This window comes from Myotis brandtii, unplaced genomic scaffold (assembly GCF_000412655.1).
Source record: "Myotis brandtii unplaced genomic scaffold, ASM41265v1 scaffold18, whole genome shotgun sequence".
Classification (NCBI taxonomy): domain Eukaryota; kingdom Metazoa; phylum Chordata; class Mammalia; order Chiroptera; family Vespertilionidae; genus Myotis; species Myotis brandtii.
Window position 1 is genome coordinate 6,543,514 of NW_005356674.1, and position 23,198 is coordinate 6,566,711.

Below are 23,198 nucleotides of genomic sequence, written 5' to 3' on the forward strand. Positions count from 1 at the left end.
TTACTTCTCCGTATAAAGGTCTCATCACTCAACTTCTAAGTTAGCCTGCTCCAAAAGTCACTACTCTAAGGCTTATGGTCCGAAGAGAAGGGGGAAAAATGTAACCAAGGACTGATATATAGTTATATATATATATATATATATAAAGGTGGCACCACAGAAGGGAATGCAATTCTACAAGTGCAAGCCCTCAACAAGCAGCTTATATGCTAAACCCCTTCTTTAGAAAGGTATCGTTTCTCTCACTGATACCACAGGTTAAATTACATGGCATTCCACCTTCAAGCAACAGTTGAGGCTACAGAATAAATGCAGACACACTGAATTCCACCACACAGATCAGCATCATTCCTAAAAGCCCAGCCTTCCATCGTCCTGGGGGCTCACAGAGGTATGAGTCTCTCACCTCTGGACCTCTCTTCCCCTGAATTATTAGAAGAGAAGGACTGACTGGAACTCTGCTGTTTTGGAAAAGGCATTCTGTCAATTCCTAAACGTTAACACACACTGGGCTATATTTCTCCTTTTCAGTGTGTGAAAGCCGCCTGTCTCTTGCTGCGACCCACCAACGGTCTATCAAAGCTGTGCCTGAGTCATCGGCTGGGCCTGGAACACGGTGCTTACGGTGTCCTCGCTCCCACCGCAGCCCTTAGGATTGCTCACTGGAGCTCAGAGGGGGAGGGCGAGCCCTAAGCACAGTGATCATTATTTCCCATGATGACTCATTCCCTGTTATGGATACCATGGCTCCTACTCCCTATTTCAAATGGCAGCCGCATCTCCATTTCATTACAAAGAGCCCGCTGTGGGGCTCATGAAAAATGACTGGAATTTTCAATCACCATAACGTTCAGTGCAGCCACATATTTGCTATGGAACATTTTGAACCAATGCTCAGTCCAGGGAAGAGTGCGAGCAGCCCCCAGTGAAATCAACACACTCATACTCCGAGGGAGAAATGTACAGTCCAGGTACCTTTTAATACTCAGCCCTTGAGATTGCCTCCCACCTACGGCCTCTCTCACATCTTACACGTGCTGTAACAAATCTTGCCTAAAGTACTCACCGTGCTCTCTCCTCCTCCAGTGGCTCCCCCACTGCCAATACATTGAGTACAAAATCTTCAGCATGGTGGCCAAGGCTTTCTATCACTGGCTTTCTATCACTTTCAGACTTGCCTCCTGCCAGTGAGTAAGGTGGCGCTTAGTTAGAGGTGGGCACCAACAGGGGTTCTGACTGGGTGGCCTGGGGCCGGGTCCAGGCAGCTTTAACTTTATGATGCTTTCCAGATGGTTCTTAGATCACAAATTTGGCTTTTGTAACCTGGACTCTCTACATTTCCCCCTGAACCCATTCTTACTTTCCAACTTCATTCCTTTTTAAAAAAAAAAATTTTTTTTATTGATTTCAGAGAGGAAGGGAGAGGGAGAGAGAGAGAGACAGAAACATCAATGTTGAGAGAGAATCATTAATTGGCTGCCTCCTACACGCCCCCCACTGGGGATCAAGCTCGAAACCCGGGACCAGGAATCGAACCATGAGCTCCTGGTTCATAGGTCGACACTCAACCACTGCGCCACGCCAGCCGGGCTCCAACTTCATTCCTTTAACAAACTCACTCTACTGATCATATCACTAACTGTAAGAGGAACCAAATCTGGGCTCCAACTTCATTCCTTTAACAAGCCCACTTTACTGATCATATCACTAACTGTAAGAGGAACCAAATCTCAAATCCAAATCTCAAATCCAAACAGTATGTTTACAGGCTTGGGCAGGAAGGGGGAGTGGTACAGCAGGTGCTTGGTTTTGAATCTTTTTGATGCTTTCTTTTCTCACATCATAAGCTATAGGTAACACCAGTACCATGACCTTTCCTAAAATAAACCCTCAAAACTAAGGCTAAAATTAGCCATGTTGATTAGCTCAGCCTCCAGCATCACATATGAGACTGTGAAAAGAAATAATTTCCATAAACAAAATGTATATTCATGACTCTATCTGTATGGAAGGCTGTTCAGTACAGTACAGTGCCTTTTAAATATATAGCAGGTTCCGCGGTGAGTTTTTCTTCAAGAGACATTTCTCTGCTTGGCCAAGTACACCAAAGGCTCCCCATCCCCCCAAACACACACCCTAGAACCAAGTCTGTGAACCATTTAGAAACAGGCTCCCCTCAAGCTCTGGAGTTGGTGTTTTATCCTATGTGTCAAGATAATTCTCCCTTAGGCAAAGCTGTAACATTTCTCTGACCTTTCTCTTTTGGTTTGGAGAGCAAAAGCCCAAGAGGGTAGGTCAAGTTTGTCTTTTCTCCACCAGGTCAGAGAAACCAATCCCAGTCGGGAAACTCATTCTCTCGAGGAAAATACAGGGAGGCTGCACACAGGCCCTGAAGGAGCTGGAGCAAGAGCTGGATGCTCTGTGTTTGCTGGCACAAGACATCGACTTCTGTGATTGTAGGAGGCTGGCAGGAGTTCCCTGGGCTTCAGGTGTCTCAGCTGTGAAATGGGGATCCTAGTAACTTACACCCTAAAGGCCGATTGCAGGTTGCTTTCCTGCTCTGAGGCCTGCACACGTGTGACGGAGAGTCATGGACTAGGCCCGTGTGCATATGAATCCTCTGGAGAACTTGATGAATCGTCTGGAGTGGGGCCCGAGCGTCTACATCCCTGTGCTCGGGGCGATGGAAACCCTGCTGGTCCGCAAACCACACTTCGTTTGGGCATCAGGAGACCAGAGGACCACTGCTCTCTGTTCCTGGCCACCAAGTATTTGACAAGAAGATGACAACTGAGCCTAGAACAACCTGAAGAATTGAAACTGCTCTCACATGAAGCCCCTGCCTCTGTCCTGTTGGTTTTTGGCTGCATTTCCTCATTAGCCGAGGCACGCATGCGTCACAACACATTTAGCCATTTATTGGCAGAGAGAACACCTTGAGAGCCATATGGGTTTCCTCTCTGATGAAAACCTAGCGCTATAATTTCTCCTTTCCTCCTCCACTCTCCTGGAAAACACTGGCTTCCCGTTGGCAGTGCCCTCTGTTAACCGAACAGCGGGAGATGCTTGCTGCCGCGGAGACATTCTTAGCTCACGGTGTGAACGGGCACAGTTAATACAGCAGGACTGGCCAGTGACCACGAGCACATGCGGAAATCTCCCGCACTCATAGTGTGGGCATGGCACTCCTTTGCATTTTTTTTAATTAAAGGAAGTGCCCATCCTATACATCACTTTAGGCAAACTTCCCTGTTCCGACTCAGGAAAAGTTTCTATTGCAATGTTGGACCTTCCTGGGTGACCTGCCCTTCTTACTGGTTTGGAGAAAGGGCTTCCTATTGCATGTGATCTGGTCTTACTTAGAGAGCAAGGTAAACCCACGCTTAAAAGGAACTCATTCATGGCCTATCAATTCTAGGAAAGCTTCCATTGATCTGTCCCCAAAGCACTGAGTAATAACAGCACTCACTCACCTTTGTATGACCTTTCTCGATGCACAAAGTACTTTCAAATACATTTTCTCACTTACACCTCCCTCCCTCACAACGAGGTGCGAGATGGGTGGCATTATCCCCTGTGTCGCAGACAAGGAACATAAAGTTTAGAGCTATTTGACCTCTCAAACTTACCTTGAAAGTGGCAGACCCCAAGCCATGTCTTCTGATTCTAAATCCAGTGCCCATTTGTGTTAAATCATGCTGACTACACAATTCCATTTGGCCATGCTCTGAAGGCAGCCACTCCGTTCGGTCACATACGCACAAATACAATAGGATGTGCAAAAGGTCACATTAAGAAATTTTTGCAGCATCTACCTCGTTTTTATATGCCAGCTCTTTCTCTTACCTTCTGGGTTTATTTCATAATTATACAGAAAGGGCTCACTCCAAGATTATGAAAATAGCCTCCATTATTTTCTTCTTTAGTTTGTTTAATGTTTTATACATTTAAAATTTTAATCCACTGGAATTTATTTTTATATGTAGTATAAGGTAAAAATCTTAAATTTTTTCAAACAGATAGGGAATTTTTTCCAGATGAGTCATTTAAATATATTTTCTTCATGAAATAAAACAACACCATTTTCATGTATTAAATTCACATACATAGTATTTAGGCAAGTTAGTATTTAGGCAAATTTCTGGATTCTTTACATTTTGCTCTATTGATCTATATATTTATCATTGTACATCTCTGTAAAGTTTTAATGACTGCTGATAGGGTATTTGAAGAAAACATTAAAGAATTTTATATCACATAAAGCCTAGATATTTCTGTGAAAACTAATAATAATTTTTCTACTCTATTTATTATTTATCATAAATAATCATAGTCATTTGAACTTACAAAGGGCCTTCAATATATTACCTCATATAATAGTCACCAAATCCATATGAAACATGTGTTTCCATTCATTCATTAAGCAAATATTTTTTTAAGCACCTTTTATAAATCACTAACTGTGCTGGTTACTGGGTATTAAAATGATCAATACCAACAGCACCCCTACACTCAAGCTTACAAATCAACAAGGTGGATAAAAATTTCATGAATATGTAAATTTTACAAACAGCAGGTCCTCGAATAACATTTTGCTCAGCATCATCTCATTATAACATTAATGAGATACCATAGCAACTTAACTCATGTTTATATCAATTAAACTATGGTAAAATTGGTTTTGTTATACATTATTTCACTTAAAAGTCACAGAACCTATTGACATTACATTAAGACTTATGTATGTTTATATTTCCTATAAATTTAATGTGTATTTATATTTGTAGGCCAATAGAAAGATTTCTATTTTGTATCCTAAACACACATGTGCATGTTTAAAGGTCGTTTTGGCAGCCATGTAGAGATTGAACCAGTTGGAGGCCAGAGACTAGTTGGAGGCAAGTGTAGCACTCAGGTGAGGTGATGTTTGCTTAGACTTGGGCAAGTGGAGGATTTCCTGGTAATGGATCCTCAGAATCCACTTCAGAGATGACATTGTTGAGACTTGGAAAAGTTGGGACATGTCTGATGTCACACAGCCAGTGTGGAAAGCATGGGCTCAACCTCCTATCGTCTCACTCTGCATCTCTTGATTTCTCACTGTATTATGAAGACCTATTTCTTTACATTTATCATATAAAAAGCAAAGTTGAGAAGACACATTCAACTGCGTGATCCTGGATAGGATGAAAGTTTCTTAGAGAAATAAAAGAGGTCATGGTTTCCCCTATTTAATCAATTGTAAAGCTCAATTTAAAATATAAAGCAAACTTCACAGTTAAAATGATAATTATTATAAAAATATTTAACTAGAAAAGATAAATTTATAAAAAAATTTAACAATGCAAATAGTATAAGTATTGTGCTGCTTGACCCAATAAAATGAAAATAATTATTTTTAAAAATTGGGAGGGGAAAAATTATCAGTGTTAAAGTGAGAAAACTAGCTCTCTATTCCTCTCCCTTCCTCTCTCTAGAAAATCAATAAAACATATTTAAAAAAAAAATTGGGAGGGGAAAAATTATCAGTGTTAAAGTGAGAAAATGTTCTGCATTTCTGATGTAGGATCTGACTCAATAGGATCCTACTGAAAAGCCCCTAGAATCTAATAAATCTTGATAAAATAAGAGATGCATATCCTATATAATAAAAGGGTAATATGCAAATTGACCCTAACAGCAGAACAACCACTCAGCCAGTCACTATGAGGCACACTAAACACCTCTTGGTCCCTTCCCCCTATCAGCAGGCTCCCATCGCCCGATGGTGAATGGGGAACCAGGGGTGGGTGACAGTGGGGGTCAGGGCTGGCTGCCGGCAGCCAGGGAAGATGGCCCTGATCGCAGGCCAGGCCTAGGGACCGTACCTGCACACAAATTTCATGCACCGGGCCTCTAGTATGGAAATATAAATCTGGGCCCATCAATGCTGCTGCTGTGTGTTCACCTAGAACACGAGAACTGTGTTCATTCCATCAGCACATTACGTGCCTGTATCAAATGCACCTAAGTTTTCACAGGCCATTCAACTAAAAATAATTTTATATCTTCCCAATAGAAAATTAAACAAAATGGGAATATATTCATTGAAGAATGAAGCTAGAGAAACTGAAGTAGAGATCACTATATGTGTACTTTATCAATGTTGACGAAGAGCAATCTATCTAAAAATATGCTCTGAAATCCCATGGCACCATACAGCTCGTGTCTGCAGGTTTTATGTCCCTGGTGATAAAAGCTGAAACTCAACCTGTTCTAAAGAGTTGATTGCATTTTCTGATACTACAGCTCTCCAAGGACTATTTTTCTCAAAAGTTGAAGAGTAACACAAAATAATTTATTAGACAATTTGCATCTTATTCAAGATTCCTCAGTGATAAAAAACTGCTGTGCCTGGCGAGCGCCGGAGCCAGGCCTGTGGGTGACTGATTTAGAAACTCCCAAACTCTTTGGCGGTAAATATATAAGTAAATGAATACACTTCACCACACAATTATCCCCGCAGGAGGCCCCTCAAACAATTTCAAGACCTTGCAGCCACCTACTCAGCACATAAAATGATGTTGATTAAAGCATAGAAGTGCATCATCACAGTAAGACTGCAGATTTTTATGACCATTACAATAACACAGGCAACATTACTTCTGCTTATTAATGATTTCACACCCATAAAATTCAAACAGAGTAGGGTTTTTACTGTAGAGCACCTAGTCACTAAAGGTGCTCCTGCTGCTTCATTATCCTTTCTTCCAGTTTATTAAAAATTGTTTAACAGGGCAGTACGAGTGGAGAAATTATTCATGATATCCAGGAATACTTAATGCTAGCTCAGTGGTTGAGCATCGACCTATGAACCAGGAGGTCACGGTTCGATTTTTGAACAGGGCACATACCTGAACTTGTGGACTCGATCCCCATTGTGGGTCATGTAGGAGGCAGCCAATCAATGATTCTCTCTCATCACTGATGTTTCTCTTTCTCTCTCTCTCTCCCTGCCTCTCTGAAATCAATATATTTTTAAAAATTTTAAGTATGAGAAACATAAATGTTCATAGTAGCATTATTCACAATAGCCAACATGTGGAAGCAACCCAAATGTCCATCAACAGATGAATGGATAAACAAATCGCAGTCTATCCGTGCAATGGAATATTATTCAGCCATAAAAAGGAATGAAGAACTGATATGTGCTCCATTTATGCTAAGTGTAAGAAGCCCAATCTGAAAGCATAGACTCAGAACACGTACAAGCAAAGTCACCCTGAGCAGCCAGGTGGCCCCGCAGCCTCTGGTGTTTGATGTAGCCTGATTCAGGTGATCAAGACCTGCTCATTCCTGAGCATGGACAAGCCTGAGCCTCGGCCCCTCAAAGTAGAGGGTCACATCCCACCTGCCCTCCATCAGAGCAGCCAGTCCAGACCTCCCACCATCTAGATAAGACAAATGACACCACAGGTATAACCTGCTCTAGGCACAGACCCAAGATCCAAGCAACACTGGCCCTCTAACACAACTCCCACTTTTCTCTCCCGCTTAAAAAGAGGAGTGAGGATTGCATTATTATTAGGGTAATCTAGAATCTGCTCCAATTAATATTTCAATTTGTGAATCTTTTACAATTTTCAAAATATGGCCTGCCTATTGCACCAGATTTGTGGTAAGAATCAAATGATTTAACTATGTACCTATAATCATATGTGGAATATTCTAATTCCATGGGCAGCCCCCTAAGCGAGATAAAATCATACATTCACTTGAAGTGAACACAGACTATCTTAGAAATCTATGCTATGGAAAAGCAGCCTGCTGAAATTTCTTTATAGTCTTACTAAAGGAGAAAATAATAGGAAAAATTCAGAGCAACTTGTCTAAAACCAAGAAGTCATTTTCATAAACAGACTCTAAGGTAGAGTGCAGAACAAATCCCTATGTATCAGACGAACTCCCTGCTTTATTACAAACCCAGAGCGGAGTTCCATTAAAATAACTGCACGTGTTACTTGCATATTTCTATTGCAAAAGTCACAGTTATGCCCGTCAAGCTCTATATTTTAATCTACTGAATTTGGCCTCAATCCCAAATGAGACGGTGGAAAAACTAATGTATATTCTTGCCCTATTATGCGTCTTAGCACAAAATATATTTACATTTATAATGTAATTGGAGAAAATAGCTGGAAATTTTAGCTGCCAGTTCATGGGCTCGAGACGGCTGGTAAAGGAGCATCTTTTAAAGAACTTTGTCTTGGGTCCTACTTCTGGGTTTAACAACAGCATCCCTGACCCATCAAGTAGCAAACACACATGCTTGCAGGGAATAAGCTTTGATTATAGGAGCTGTCTACAGTCTTGACAAAGAAGATAATTTATCTTGGTGCTAAAATAACTGGTCCAGATGGATATAATTAAGACCATAATTTGACAGAATTAACCAACCTGAGTGATTTCATATTTCTCATAAATGCAAAAACTGTAGCAAGTAAAAGTATTGTATTCCAAATCATACTTAATTCATATAGTGAAGGTGTTTATAAGCTATAATTAGAAGGTCTCCCGGATGGTTAAAAATTGATTCAGAACCAATTCAAAGACTTTATGTGGAACTTGAGAAAATATTGCAAGTTTCTTTGGCACTGTAATTTTTTAGTGAGAAACTGTTGTGCACTTTTTATGATCCATGTACTTAGCTAAGCTGTTTGAATACTATCTAATTTATTCCTCACTTAACCCTGAAAATTAGGTATCATTCCCATCACACAGGTGAGAAAACTGAGGCTTGGGTTTGTTTGTTTTTTGCCCAAGTTCACACAGCTGGTCAATGGCAGGAGAGGGAAAAAGATAAAGTCTGACTCCAAACCTGAAGCAGCCTGCTGTGTTTGAAGTACACAGCAGTCTAGTGTGTTTTTGTGAAATATGTATGGGTATTCTTTATTTTTAAAATGTGAACATATTGGAGGTGTGGTTACTCGAAGTTAGAGAGAAGTATTGGATCATAGAGGGTTTATCCGAATACTACTTTACTCCTACGCATATGGAGTGACTCAAATGAACGACTGTGGCTTCTATGGAGAGCTGCCTTTCAGAGCTCCTTCCAAGACCTGAAGATCAGCTGCAAGGACTGCAGTGAGCGGACGGCTCCGAAGGCCTCTGAGGATCTGTGGCGCATTGAGCTGGCAGGGATCGGAGGGCACAGCACTGCTGCCCAATGTGGGGCTACTCTGTGGGAAACGTTTGATCCAGGACGCCCCACTGGGCTGTCTCAGGACTCCAGTGAAGTCTGAGGCTCTTCATACTCCTTCCTGCTCACCTTTCATAGGGGTCAGGCCTGCCTCACAGTCGGAAGACTCTCTCTACCTACTCCTGATCCCACGCCCTTTACTCTTGCAACAGAAATTACGCTCAACACATCTCTGTACTTGTAAGTCTGTCTTCACACAGGACCCAGCTGCCACACCATCAGTAAATAAGTATTTTCACAGAGAGGCCCTACCAAGCCCATTAGAAAACAGTCATTTACCGATCAGTGTTTGCAAAGGACAGGTGTGTACCTGTAACTCAGACTGTACTTTATAAAACCCTTCACTCCCATTAATGTGTATATTTAGCAAATACTTGAAGGCGTCTGGGAGAATTACTTTATGGTGATGTGAGCACCTCTATTAAACTAAATATTATTCTACAGTTATTCCAGAAGAAGAAACCATATTTTTGCGCTGTTGGTGGCTTCCATAAGCGGCAATAGGTATGGAGCTCAAAAAGCATGCATGGAGGCTTTCTATTCCCATGCCTCTGAAATCCCTCCTTTATTTTTCACATTCCAGTATCCACCTGAACCATTCTGCCATTGAACTTAGAGTCTAGTTGAGTGCTTTTCAAACTTTAATGTACTTATGAACCCCTGAGATTTTGTTAAAAATTCATCTTCTGATCCAGTAAGTCTAGAGTGGGTCTGGGATTCTGCATTTCTAACAAGTCCTCAGATGTCAGTGATGCTGGTCCCCAGACCTGCCTGGAATAACAGGGACTGGCTGGTTGCTCTCAGCTGCTGTGCTGTGATGCCCATCTACACTGTGAGTGGAGCTCAGGATACCCAGCCAATTTGAATCAACGAACACTGTCAATATAACAGGAGACATGCTTTTACTATAGTAGCTACTGGGTTGAATTTTGAGCTGAGAGATCAATGACTGTAGGAGTGTGGTTGACTGAGAGTAAAAAGCAAGAGGTGAGGTACGGAATGTCCTCAAGATGGCTCCGAAGAACATAGCCTGGGAACCTGTTAGCACAGTCAGCAAGTAACCCATTCTCCTCACCAAAGACACGGCGCTAACGGGGCCCAGGGAAACATTCAAAAACATTTTCAAAACCTGCATTTTCTTAACCTGCAGTCACTTTCTAGTCCTCTTGAATACACCACTGAATCTCTCATCCAGGGTGCCATGAATTCAAAAGATTAGTCTTGTGCAAAATGTGTAATTTCACACATAAAAGAAGGCTAAATATATAACTGCAGACTATTTGTTCATAAGCAACCGCTTATAAAAATTGTCAAATGATTATATTTTAAATGGGGTTGTGGGGAGATGCAGATAGAGGGAGGCGGGGAGAGGGGCAGCTAATTGAATTCTGTGTTATCTGGAGCCAGAAAACAGGCCCCGTAGAGTTAAGCTGGGGAGAGGAGTTGGGTTTGTTCATTGTTCCTAGATTCAAAGAAAAATTAACCTGAGATATAACAATGGTAAAGTCACTTTCATCTCTGCCACCCAAAAGGCTCTGGCGCAGTGAGAGATTGCGGGCGTCTGAAACTCATCCACAGATACGCACTTTGCCAGATAACCTTTAATAGCAGAGGAAACTCCCATTAATAATTTTAAGCCAGAGAGAGAAAACCCAAACAAATCAAGGAGTTACCCAGAAAGGAGGATCACAGTTAGCTGTGAAGCGGGGTGTGTAGAGTTACACTGCACCTCCATAAACTGTATCCTTACACGTGGACGCCCATGTAAGATGAATTTATGAAGAACCAGTCCTGCAACCTCATAGGCGAGCCTAACTGGTGAGCTACAGATGCTGGCACCTTCACAAAAATACTTCCGTAGACAGACACAGAAAATAATGATTTTTTTTCCAGAACAAGTCCAATTCATTCTACTGCTCACACACAGACACACTGCTATGAAACATGACAATCATTTTGGATCGTTTGGTAAGTTTCCTATTTTTCTATTTTGAATATTTTTTAGAAGCAAGAGAAAAAGAGAAATTGGAAAATGCTATTAGTCATGCATGACAAAAAGGTATTAGATACTAGTGTTCCTTGCTGGAATTTTTTTTTTTCCTGGAGACGTGCTTTCAAAAAAAGAAAGAGTTTGACAAGTGAATCTAGGAGATGCTGAGACTGATGTGGCCCTCACGGCCACCAAACAAAACATAAAGCCCCTTTAAGAAGATCAGAGAGGACAAATTTAAATAGGTCACAAATACCTAAATTAAAGTCTGCCCTAAACACCAAAGCAAAATATTTCAATCACTCCTGTTACAAATTAGCATATGGATCAGAGGTGGTTATCTGCTGGGAAGCTGACACTGTCCAATATTGCTACATTATTTTGGTCTCCAGGGGATGGGTACATGTGCCCTGCGTACAGCTGTTAAACTTCCCTGCATGGAAAACAATTTCATCGACTAAAGGAAAACCGGACCATGGCATGTCCAAAATGCTGTCTGAAGCATGCATTATATGAAGTTTTAGTCTGTTATAGTTTGTATTCTCTCTTACTTTAAAGCTATGATTGACGCTCATTTAATTTTCTGCTTAATTGATTAATTCCAAACCTGAAACACAATAGTCCAAGCAAGGCCACTTTAAGGATGCTCTCTGCCCAGCCAGCAGGACCCTTAGTTTAGTAATTACTGTATAATTACTGTATAGTTGGCTAAGGGATAGACCATGGGAACACACCCAGCTCTCCCAGGTGAGAAACTTATTTTGAGAGGCCCAGGGGTGCAGACAACCGATGTGCTGGCGACTGATTTCCTCTTATTCCTATTATGCCTGATTAGGGCACAAGAGTGAAGTGGCTGGTTGGGCAGGTGTTATTCTGCATCTACTTTAATTTTTCATATTAGATATAGTCTTTCAAATTTCAGTTAGAGGCACCTACCCAGCTTGTCATGCAGAAAGAACACTCTAAATTATTAAATATGCCCCAGGGTGGAGAGTCAGCACATCTTCATTCAATGTTATATTTATTCTAATTATCCTCTAGAGCTCAGAAAATTAGGGAGTAACCGCAGAAGTAAATATGAAAGTCAGGTGAAGACACAAATATAACTCAGTGGAATATGTGATAAATAGGAAAGAAAACCACCATCAATTTATGTTTATAAATCAAGCCTTTAAGTTATCTAACGCTCTGGAAGAGGTGGGGCATCGAGGCTAGAGAAGTGGCATTTGGTCTTCTGTTCTGGGGGCTAATGAGCCAGGCAGATCCGCAGCTTCTCTGTCTGGGCTGGGCTTGGAGTCTGGGCTACCACTCTCTGTCCTTTTGTGCTCTATTCATTGGAGTCCTCATGGCATTGCTCCCTGTCATGCAGCATATGGTTTTGATATTCACACATATTGTTGTATTTACTGACAATTTTTCATTTTTCATTGGTAAGTAGTATTCCATTGCATGGATAGACTATACATTTGTTTATCCATTTGCCTGTTGATTGACTCTTGTTTCTAATTTTTGGTACTATGAATAAAACTGCTAAGAACATTTGTGTCAGATCTTGTAGACATGCTTTCACTTCTCCAAGGAAACTATGTAGGAGTGGAATTGCAGTCCATAGATGTTTTCTTTTCTAAATTAAAACAACAAAAATATATCATTGTCCAACAGAGTTTAAATCACCTTATTTCCACTTGGACAAGTAAAAGGAAGAGATGATACTCCAAGTCATAGAGCAGCCCACAGTTGGAAAGGGCATGTGGACTTCCTTTGGGCAAGCAAAGTATGACCTTCTTGGGTCAGAGTTTTCTCCTAGCACAGAGAAGGGGTTTTTTAAAAAATAATTATTGATTTTAGAGAGAGGAAGGGAGACAGAGAGAGAGATAGAGGGGAGGGAGAAAGAGAAACCTCAATGAGAGAGAGAGAGAGAGAGAGAGAAACATCAATGTGAGAGAGAGAAACATGCCTCCCATACTCACCCCAACTGGGGATTGAACCTGCAACGTAGGTATGTGCTCTGACTGGGAATTGAACCCATCATTCCTTGTTGTACAGGCCAACACTCCAACTGCGCCACACTGGTCAGGGCAGGGAAGGGGCTTTTATGCTCAAGGAGTGGGTGAAAGGAAAATAAAGAGGTGACAGCTGGTCAGGCTGTCAGGAGGCAGCAAGGCCTATGCCAATGAAGCCTCCTCATTTGCACAATCAGGTTGAGAGCCCTACTCTGAGTGGGAGTCTCAGATTATTCCAGCTTTAAAAAAAAATGCTATTCTGAAACTCAGCTGTGAGCTTCTGAGATAAGGCTAAAGTGCAATGAAGTGCCTGGCAAAAATTAATAATGTGCAAGAAATCATCAGCATTACATATGAGGATTTAAATACTAATATTTAAAGGGGTCATTTCTTTAATGTTCTATTTGTGCTTTCTTATTTAATTATAATAGTTTTCCGTGATTCTGGCTGGATTAAATCAGCTATAGTCAAGTAAATGCCTATCGAACGTAAATTTTGTCTTACCCTGTCTTCTTTCCCTGCAACTAAATCCTTACATCCCAGAGGGAATTTTTCCATTCAACATCAAACACTGATTAAACATTTGGCGTAGGAACTTAAGAAGTGGCTGTGTAATTTTATTTTACATGTACACGCTAGATAAAAAATAAACAAACAAACAAAAGAAGCCTTCCTCTGGGTGCTGAAAGTTTGGAGGAAATCTTCTAAAAGCCAAAGAGAATCGGGGAAATAACCACTTCATGGTTCATCACCATGTGCCGGAATCCCATGCCTCAGAATCTCAGGATTAAGCTATGTGCGCACTCATCCTCCTGTAGTTGCCCACCATTCCTCTCATCAGTGATCAACCTGAAGGTTCCATGTTCATAGTTCCCAGTCTCTCTTTTCAATTTAATATTTAAGAGAGAACAGAATTTAGAGGATACAAATTTACAGAGAGGAATAAATAAAGGAAATATTTAAAGTATTTTACAAGGAAACTGGCCCAACTGAAAATACTATGTGATTTGGGATCTTACAGCTTCTTCTTATGGACATGCTATATGATGGTCAAAGGAGTAGACGGGATCATTTCCAGTTTGGCTAGTATATCAATACATGGTCTACCATACTGACACCTCAACAGGAGAGGTAAGAAGGATACCAGCATGGGTCTTCCGGTAGCCGCCGGAACCTGTGGCAGGGCTAGCTGAGGAGTAATTTGGCTACTAGAGCTTACAGTAAAGACATAGACACACACAAAGAGTCTCTGCCTTTTGAAGGTCTAATGCATTTGGCATGTCTGTGTTTCTTGCAAATCGACTGCTCTTACCTACCACCTCCAAACTCACACACTCCGATGGCAATGGAAGGGGTGCTGCACCAGTAAGCAGGAGCTTTAGAGTCCTGGAGCAAATTACTTAATGTCTTTGGCTTCTCAACTATAAAAAGAGTAATAAGTACTTTTTGTCCTCACAGCCAGAGGCTAGGCCCAGACTTCTGGGTCCTAGGCTACCCAACCACTCAACGTCCTGTCCAGAGGCTTCTTCTTCACAGATAGCACTGGCCACCGAGCAACACGCCATCCAGACCAGGTGCTACCCAATGGCCTAACTCTCAGTTTTATATTCTTGGAAAGAAAGGCCCATGGGATATTTCTATGCTTCCAAATTCTATTTGTGGAAAATAACAAGTTATAGGAAAGAAATGACTGAAAGGAGTCTGAGATACAAATCCATCTGATGTACATATTTGTCAATGACATCTGCTAACAGAGGGCTGCCACAACACCATTTTAAAAGTTGGCAAATGCCAACCTAAAGGGCAATAGGTGCTAGTCTCCTTACAGCTGAAGCCGGCAACACCAGCTCTAACAGTTCAATCAGGGAGACATCAAATTTGACTTTGGGCTGAGATGACCAACCAAGCCAACTTTCACCACCTTCATTCTCACTTTGAGAAGAGAACTCAATTACTGCCAGAGAGAGCGGTTATCCCATTATGTAGCCCTTCTCATGGGAGAATGCACCTCACAGAACTCCAACAACAAGGAGCATAACTGGCCAAGGGCTCAGCTGCTGTGCTCTGAAATTCATCCCTGCGTTCTCCCAGTGGCTACTGTGCCTCCCCACAGGCTACTGCCAGAGTGCAGCAGTTACAGAATCAGGCCTCTGCTGGCTGGCTTTGCTCAAGTCTGACTTCCTGATACTTTGGCTGCCCTTGTCTACCTAAGCAGACTGGTTCACACCACCAACCTCCTCTCTTTGCACTTGGGATAACACTTGAACCATGGTCTGATGGTTCTTAACCTTTTCCCCCTCCTTTCCTATTTCCTTTTATGCAAGCCTTTCCCCTAAGATTTTTGTACTTTTAGTACAACTGGCATCTACTTCTCAGAAGTCCAGACTAATAGATCCTTCATTCATTTATTTATCCACTCATTCATTTATTCAAGAAATATTTATTGAGTGTCTACAATGCCCTGGCACTTTGTCCTAGGCCAGCCGTGGGCAAACTACGGCCCGCGGGCCGGATCCGGCCCGTTTGAAATGAATAAAACTAAAAAAAAAAAAAAAGACCGTACCCTTTTATGCAATGATGTTTACTTTGAATTTATATTAGTTCACACAAACACTCCATCCATGCTTTTGTTCCGGCCCTCCGGTCCAGTTTAAGAACCCATTGTGGCCCTCGAGTCAAAAAGTTTGCCCACCCCTGTCCTAGGCACTGAGGGGAGTGGTACAAGAGTGAGAATATCCTCCTGTCATACCCCTCCCCTTCAGAGTCATAAGCTGCTGCACTTTCTTTGGCTCTCACTGTGCTGGGCACTGAGCTAAGAGCGCATCCTGTGGCCGTTCTTATTTGTTTTTCACAACAACCTTATAGGAGGTATTATTCTTGTTTCATGGATAAGAAGAGATTAAGTTGCTAGAGGCTTCCCTGATAGCCAGCCTTTTTACTCCCAAACTCTGGTTTTCAACCATTAGACTAAGATGTTTCTCCCCTATTGGGTGACAGCTCTGAGGACATTTTTTCTGGCAATGATTGCACATCTAATTAGTTGATTTTCCAAAGCCTGACTTCATTTCTTCACGTTAAATTTATGAGGGCCAGAAAAACCATTTACAGAAGAGAGAAACGGTGTTTCAGAGCACGTACAGTCCTACACTGTTTCAAAGTCAGGTTAATGCCATATGGTTAACCCATGAGAAGAGGTCCCTCACCTGATGTGAGTTTCACTACTGCGATGAAATAGGAGAGCAGAGACTAACCTTGGCTTCTCTGTTTTCCATCCTGGTCACAGCCCACCTCTGACAAAACTGATGGAAGGAGGTCACATACCTCCCAGGGCTTCTCTCTGAGGCCAGCCAGGCTACTGCAGGCCCAGCTACATCAACCATGTGTCAGCTGAAAGCACCCTTCTGAATACTGATGCAAACTCCTACCACGATCTCCAAGGTCAGCTATGGCGTCCTCTACACTTGGCTCAAGCGCACCGAGGTCCGGGCAAGGGATGGGCTGAGACTCAGGCAGGTTCTCTGAAGTCGGGCCATCAGATTCCTTGTGGAAGGTAATTAACAGTTCATGAGAAACATACAAGTAAATAGCACTACCACAAATGAAACGATATTCTCATTTAGAAGACTATTGGAAAACAGAAGCCTACCTAATCCTCTCCCTTAAACATGTTGACATTTTCAAATTTAAAGAAGGCAGCTTGGGATAGAGAAACTGCCTTGAATAAACTGGGCAAACATTTAAACCTCCCAAGGCCTCAGTTTCAGGGCCATGACCGGGGCGAGGCAGGTGGAATGCCCAGGGTGCAGAACTGAAGGAGACACTGACTTTCAGGTTCAGTCGGGAATGCTTGGTAGCTGAGAACAAGTACCTCCTTCAAATGTGCACCCGTGGGATCACCCTCGCCTCAGTCTAGTCCAGCCCTGCTCAGTTTCCTCATCTTCAAATGTGAGGGATTGATCTGGATGCTTGCAAACTCTTGTCTAGCTTTAAAAGTCCTGAGTCTATAAATTCCAATTTCCTAAAAGAAAGAGATCTAAGAGGCCACATGAAAGAATTCATACTTCAAAAAACTTAAATTTCTCAAATACATCAATAGGTGTTTCAATGTCATTTTACTTTATGGTAGTTGTATGTATGTGCGTCTCTGTGTGTGTTGTACTTGTATGTATGTGCGTCTGTGTGTATGTGTTTACAGCCTAGAGCTGATGCCAATGTGACCTGTTTTCCTTGATGGGTGGCCTCCGTGGAGAACTACTCCACGAGTGTTTTCTTATTAAAAACAGAAAGAAAAGTTCTAACTCGTTTTAAATGAATAAATAAAAGCCGTGACACACCGTGGGGCAGCGTTTGTGAAAATACAGTCATAAAATATCTTTAAGGAGTCCGTTGGTACTGCATAATAATTGTTGCATGAGGTGAAATTGATCTCAATTTCAAAGCATCAGGGATAGCACACAGAGAACTTTAAGAACAAAGGACAGGGGCTGCATGAAATGAATTCTCTGTGTACTTCAGAAGTGATTGGAAAATAAGCATTTGGACTCTCAACTGACTTTGATTTGCGGAGGTTCTCTTTGAGGAGAAGAGGTAGGATTATTGTAACTGTTTCTCTTAGAAAGAGGACTTGATCTGATCTTTGGCCTGAATTACTATTTCACGTATGGAGACCTGCTCTGCTGTGCACTTTTCACAGAAACCCAATTCTGATACCTCCCCAACCGTACACGCCACAGGAGAAAACGAAGACTGGGCTTGTTGTGTGTATGATGGTATCTGGTTGCTTTTAAGCTCCCATCCTTAAAGAAACAGTGCCCAACCTGGTTCCACATTCTGACTGCCAAAACAAAAGGCCCTGTCAGCTAAGGTCTGCACAACGCAACAAGCCATTGTCCTAAACACCTCACATGGTTTTTATAACATGTTTAAGAGGTGACATAGCCAGCCCATCCCCTCCCGTAACTCTGATTCTATCTCCTACAACTGCTTTTGAAATATAAAGCGGTTTGCTTCAGCTGGCAAGAGAGAAGGAAGAAGAAGCGCCAATGAGATTAGGAAGAAATTAAATCATAAATATGAGTATGGGCAAAGACAGGAACGTTTTCCTTTTCCTTTTCTCCTTTATCACGTTTTTCTTTACTGTCTTGCACCTGATTAGTTCAATTTCTTTTTTATAGTTTATTTTATGTTTTTCAGCTCAGCGATGCCTTTCCTTGAGTGTCTAAAACCCTTCAGTCCCTCAGCAAAGTGTTTGGCTTCCCGTTTTCTCCCTCCGTTGTTCTCTGAGTGTCATTAAACCTGCCTCGCTCTTGGGCCTGTGAATATGATGAAACTTGCCCCTTCGCCAGGCCTCCACCCTGCATCCTCCTCGGGGGCGAACAAGAAAGCCTTCCCTCGGTTGCTCCTGCTTTTCTGCTGTTCCCATTTAGTGCCTTTTTTCCTAGAGAAATTGCAAGGTCTATCTGCAGGTGGCTTTTCCAGGTCTTCCCTCATCTGAAGGTGACCTGCTGCTGTCAAGAACCCCCCTGCCTGTCCACTGAGGTCCTGGGCCAGCAGCATCAGAATCACTAGGAAGCGTGCTAGGAACGCAGCCACCCGGGCCCCACCCCAGACCAACCCAGCCAGAACCCACATTTCAACAAGACCGACCGGTGATTTTGAAGTTTGAGAAGCACTGCTCTAAGCCACAAGAATTTGGAGGAGGGCCAGTTGACTGTGAATCTGAGAGGTCAAAGGTTTTCCTGAGAGGAGGTGACATTTGAAAGAGAGGAGGTGGGATGCTAGCAATGGGCCAGCGGGAAATGACTCTATAATTCAGTGGTTCTCAACCTTCTGGCCCTTTAAATACAGTTCCTCATGTTGTGACCCAACCATAAAATTATTTTTGTTGTTACTTCGTAATTGTAATGTTGCTACTGCTATGAATCGTAATGTAAATATCTGATACGCAGGATGGTCTTAGGCGACCCCTGTGAAAGGGTCATTCGACCGCCAAGGGGGTCGAGACCCACAGGTTGAGAACCGCTGCTATAATTGCACAAAAGAGGACAAGAGACCTGGGGGTGAGGAGTGGGCAGGGCTAAGCAACCCTGTCTGCAGAACTGAACCAGCCAGAAGAGAGTCATATTTTTCCCCCAAAATTATATTTTTATTGATTTCAGAGAGGAAGGGAAGGGGAGAGAGAGATAGAAACATCAATGATAAGAGAGAATCATTGATCAGTTGCCTCCTGCACACCCCACACTGGGGATCGAGCCTGCAGCCCAGGTGGTATGCCCTGACCGGAATCGAACTGTGACCTCCTGGTTCACAGGTTGATGCTCAACCACTGAGGCACGCCAGCGGGCGAGGGTTCTATTTTCAAGGCCACATATCTGCTTACAGCATTTCCTGCCCCCATCATATGCAAACTTAGGAAACAGGTGTCTGGAAAGTTCAGGGCCAAAGATTGGTGATACTGAATCTTAGAAGAACAAAGAATGCACCAACATCTTTGTCCAAGACAGCATCAGGCACTTCCTCTCCTGCTCCTGCTGCCCCTTGAGATGGAAAGGGCAGAGCATCGGGAAGAACTAAGCAGGCAATGTGGAGTGGGGATTTCATAAAATCTTTGCGAAATCCTCTCTAAGTTGGGCCAAGATCTGGACTCTGCTCCCTGTTCTATGGGATCATATACAGCTAACAAAGTCTCCTGAGATTCTGCCTGCATTATGGTCTCAGTCTCATCTTAAGTTACTTGAGGATCCCGCAATGACCCTGGTTTAAAGGAGGGACAAGACCTAATGTAGTGTAGTTGTTTAACATAGATAATAATCACATCAGAAGTGAAAAAGAACACGAAAATGATTATTTTGAAGGATCAATAAAGAAAAGCAGGCTAGCCAGTGTTGCTCAGTGATAGAGCGTCCACCTATGAACCAGGATGTCACGGTTTGATTCCCACTCAGGGTACATGTTCGGGTTGTGGTTTTGATCCCCAGTCAGGTAGCATACAAAGGCAACCAATGGAAGTTTCTCTCTTACATCGATGTTTCTCTCTCTTCCTCTCTCTAAGCCTCTCCCTTCCTCTCTGAAATCAATAAAAAAAAATATATTTTTTAAAAAGCAAAAAAGTTAAGTAAATTATCTGACACTAAAATGTAAAATCATACTTGAAATTACATTTCTATTTGCCATGTGGTAACTTCAAGAATAAAGTTACTTCATTTTTTAAAAATTGAGATAAACTTGGTTAATAACATTATATAATTTTCAGATATACAAGATTATAATTCAATACCCGTGTACTCTAAAAATATTACCATATCTGTACTTCTAAATGTCTAATCTTAGGGGGTAAAACCCCTTAGAAGCAGGGGTCTCTGAACATTTCATAAAAAAAGGTTCCAGTTTCTCTCAGCTGATTGAACATGTAGTTCACACATATTAACAAACACAGAATTCTCATGTCAGACTCCTTGTAAGGACCTGTGGGAATTTGCAGTTCTGGACTTGGGAGGAAAGATGAAAGACAGAGGGTAGACAACCCCCTTCACAAGTTATGATTTCAGGGCCTAGAAAGGGTCTGGGGAGCTAGAGAAAGGCACTCAAGTGCTCAAACAGACATCAAGTGGTGGCATCAAGATCTACTGCTGACCCCATGCCCTTCCAGCCAGCAATTTCTCCCACGTCTCCGGGGCCTGCAGCAGATCCCACAGCTGGCTTCACGTAATAAAGTGGGAGATGGGTAGAAACATGGGGGGCGGGATTGAACACATATCACCAACATCCTGACTCTCTGCAAAAGAAAGTTCTTTATTCCTTCCCACAGAGGGAGACTCTTAAGGTTAGAAAAGGCTGGGCCCCCTCTCTGGTCCAACTTTGGTTTTCAGAACTCTAAAGCAATCACAACCACTGAATAATTGAGAAAGGTGAATAACCTCTCAGAGGGAGGCAGAAAACACGTGTTCCTAGGCTGTGCCTGGCTGAGAGTGAGCTCTGCGGGGAGCTCCTGCATGCCCCCGGATGTGGAGGCCTCCGATTACTGAGCTAAAGCAGGATGAGCACCCCCACACTCCGGGGATCATCCCCATAGCCACAGGGGGCTTAGTTCTTCCTGCCGGAGGAGGAAATCTCCCTCAGATGGAGGGATCGCCAATGAGTGAACAAACAGAATTTGAGACAATAAAAATGACTCTTGTTTACCAGAAGAGCTAGGGGTTGGTGTCGATGTCTACGTGCAAATATGACCCTGAAGAAAGACTGCCTTAAGTATCAGAGCTGATACCAAGGCCTATTTTTAACCATTAAAGAAAATAGTATTTGCTATCCAGGGTCTTGGGATACAGAGGATATGAATTTTGGGTTCATTTTATGTGAATCTGAAACCCTATTTATTATTGGCTATGTATGTCATTCTTCAAAGTTTGAATGGGATTATTAACACAAGGCAGGTTATATATGGGAGACAAAATAAAATGGGAAGGCATAAAAACTAAGTATCTCTCTCACATCGATGTTTCTCTCTGTCTCTCCCCCTCCCTTCCACTCTCTCCAAAAATAATGGAAAAATATCCTCAGGTGAAGATCAACAACAAGATCAACAACAACAACAAACAACTAAGTAAAAAAGAAAACAATGGACTAAGGAGATAAAGCAACAATAGCATGGCTGAAATTCAAAATTAGATGCAGACACATTTGTTCTGCAAAGTCATAATTTTAACTCATCAATTGTTCACTCAGCCCTGATTACCTTGTACACAGTAGGCACTCGATATTTGTTGGATGAATCAATTGCTCCATCTCTAAGTGCAGCTGCTTTGAATGAGTGTAGGCATTAACTGTTGGCCTACATTCTAAAATGAACCCCAGTTCATCCCCCCTGGAATTGGGCACAGTTGATATGGATCCTTTTTTTCCTACCTGTCCCTCTTTCTACCCAACTGGCCACACGAATCTGAAAAATCCGAAGCAAGAAAAAGTTTTCTGTAACATGTAAAATAAGAGTACTTACATGGAGCACATCAACAGTTAGCTGCTGAAAGTTCCGAGATCTCAATTCCTGCATCCGTTTGTTATTTTCTTCGTATTTTTCTTCCACAAGTTTTCTGCAAATGTAAAGCAAAATAGCTGCAATTTGCCAAAACCACATCTCTATTATAGGTAAGCATGATCCCTATTTCAACAGGCAAGGTGGGGTGATGGAAAGCCAGGCCAATGGGTCTTCCTCTCATGCAGATGTGTGTGCAGTGCAGCACCCACTTGATTCCCTCTAAAGCACACACAGGGTTGCTCTAGGACAGTGGTCGGCAAACTCATTAGTCAACAGAGCCAAATATCAACAGTACGATGATTGAAATTTCTTTTGAGAGCCAAATTTTTTAAACTTAAACTATATAGGTAGGTACATTGTTATTAACTTAATTAGGGTACTCCTAAGCTGGCCTTTGCTAAAAACGTCCTCAATCTGATTGACGTCCATTCGCTGAGGTTGACCCCTTCCAACTCTCCCATCCACACTCATCTTGTATACTTGTTTTGTCTATCTCCTTTCGTTCATCCTCTCTATATGTCCAAACCATCTCAACATACCTTTCTCAATCCTCGACACTACATCTTCTTTCACTCCACAACGTTCCCTAAAATTAACTTAATAAACTTTACTTAAAGTTTTAAGTCAACTTCGCACTGTACGTGTGCGCCCGGTCGTGGTATTTTGTGGAAGAGCCACACTCAAGGGGCCAAAGAGCCGCATGTGGCTCGCGAGCCGCGGTTTGCCGACCACTGCTCTAGGACTCCTAAAACACAGCCGACAGTACTGATCCCTGGGGGTTCTCTGACTGTAAGGAAAGGGGGGGGGTATCCCTGATACCCAGGACAGTGCCTACCACATACTAATAACTCGATAACTGCTTTCAGGATGAAATAAACACATAAACAAGGACATAGAGCAACATTTCAAAGAATTTATAGAAAAGAATATGAGACT

The 23,198-nt window shown here is 42.3% G+C and overlaps 1 protein-coding gene across 1 annotated transcript in view; it reads right to left on the bottom strand.

Annotated features, from left to right (window-relative positions):
- Positions 1 to 23,198, bottom strand: part of NEK11 (NIMA-related kinase 11) — a 158,915-nt gene that overhangs the window by 63,259 nt on the left and 72,458 nt on the right. Inside the window, exons 12-13 of the mRNA XM_014537530.1 lie at positions 22,224 to 22,317; positions 16,657 to 16,771 (exon numbers count right to left, since the gene is read on the bottom strand). Coding sequence (XP_014393016.1) covers positions 16,657 to 16,771; positions 22,224 to 22,317 — 209 coding nt within the window. The remainder of the gene's footprint in view (positions 1 to 16,656; positions 16,772 to 22,223; positions 22,318 to 23,198) is intronic.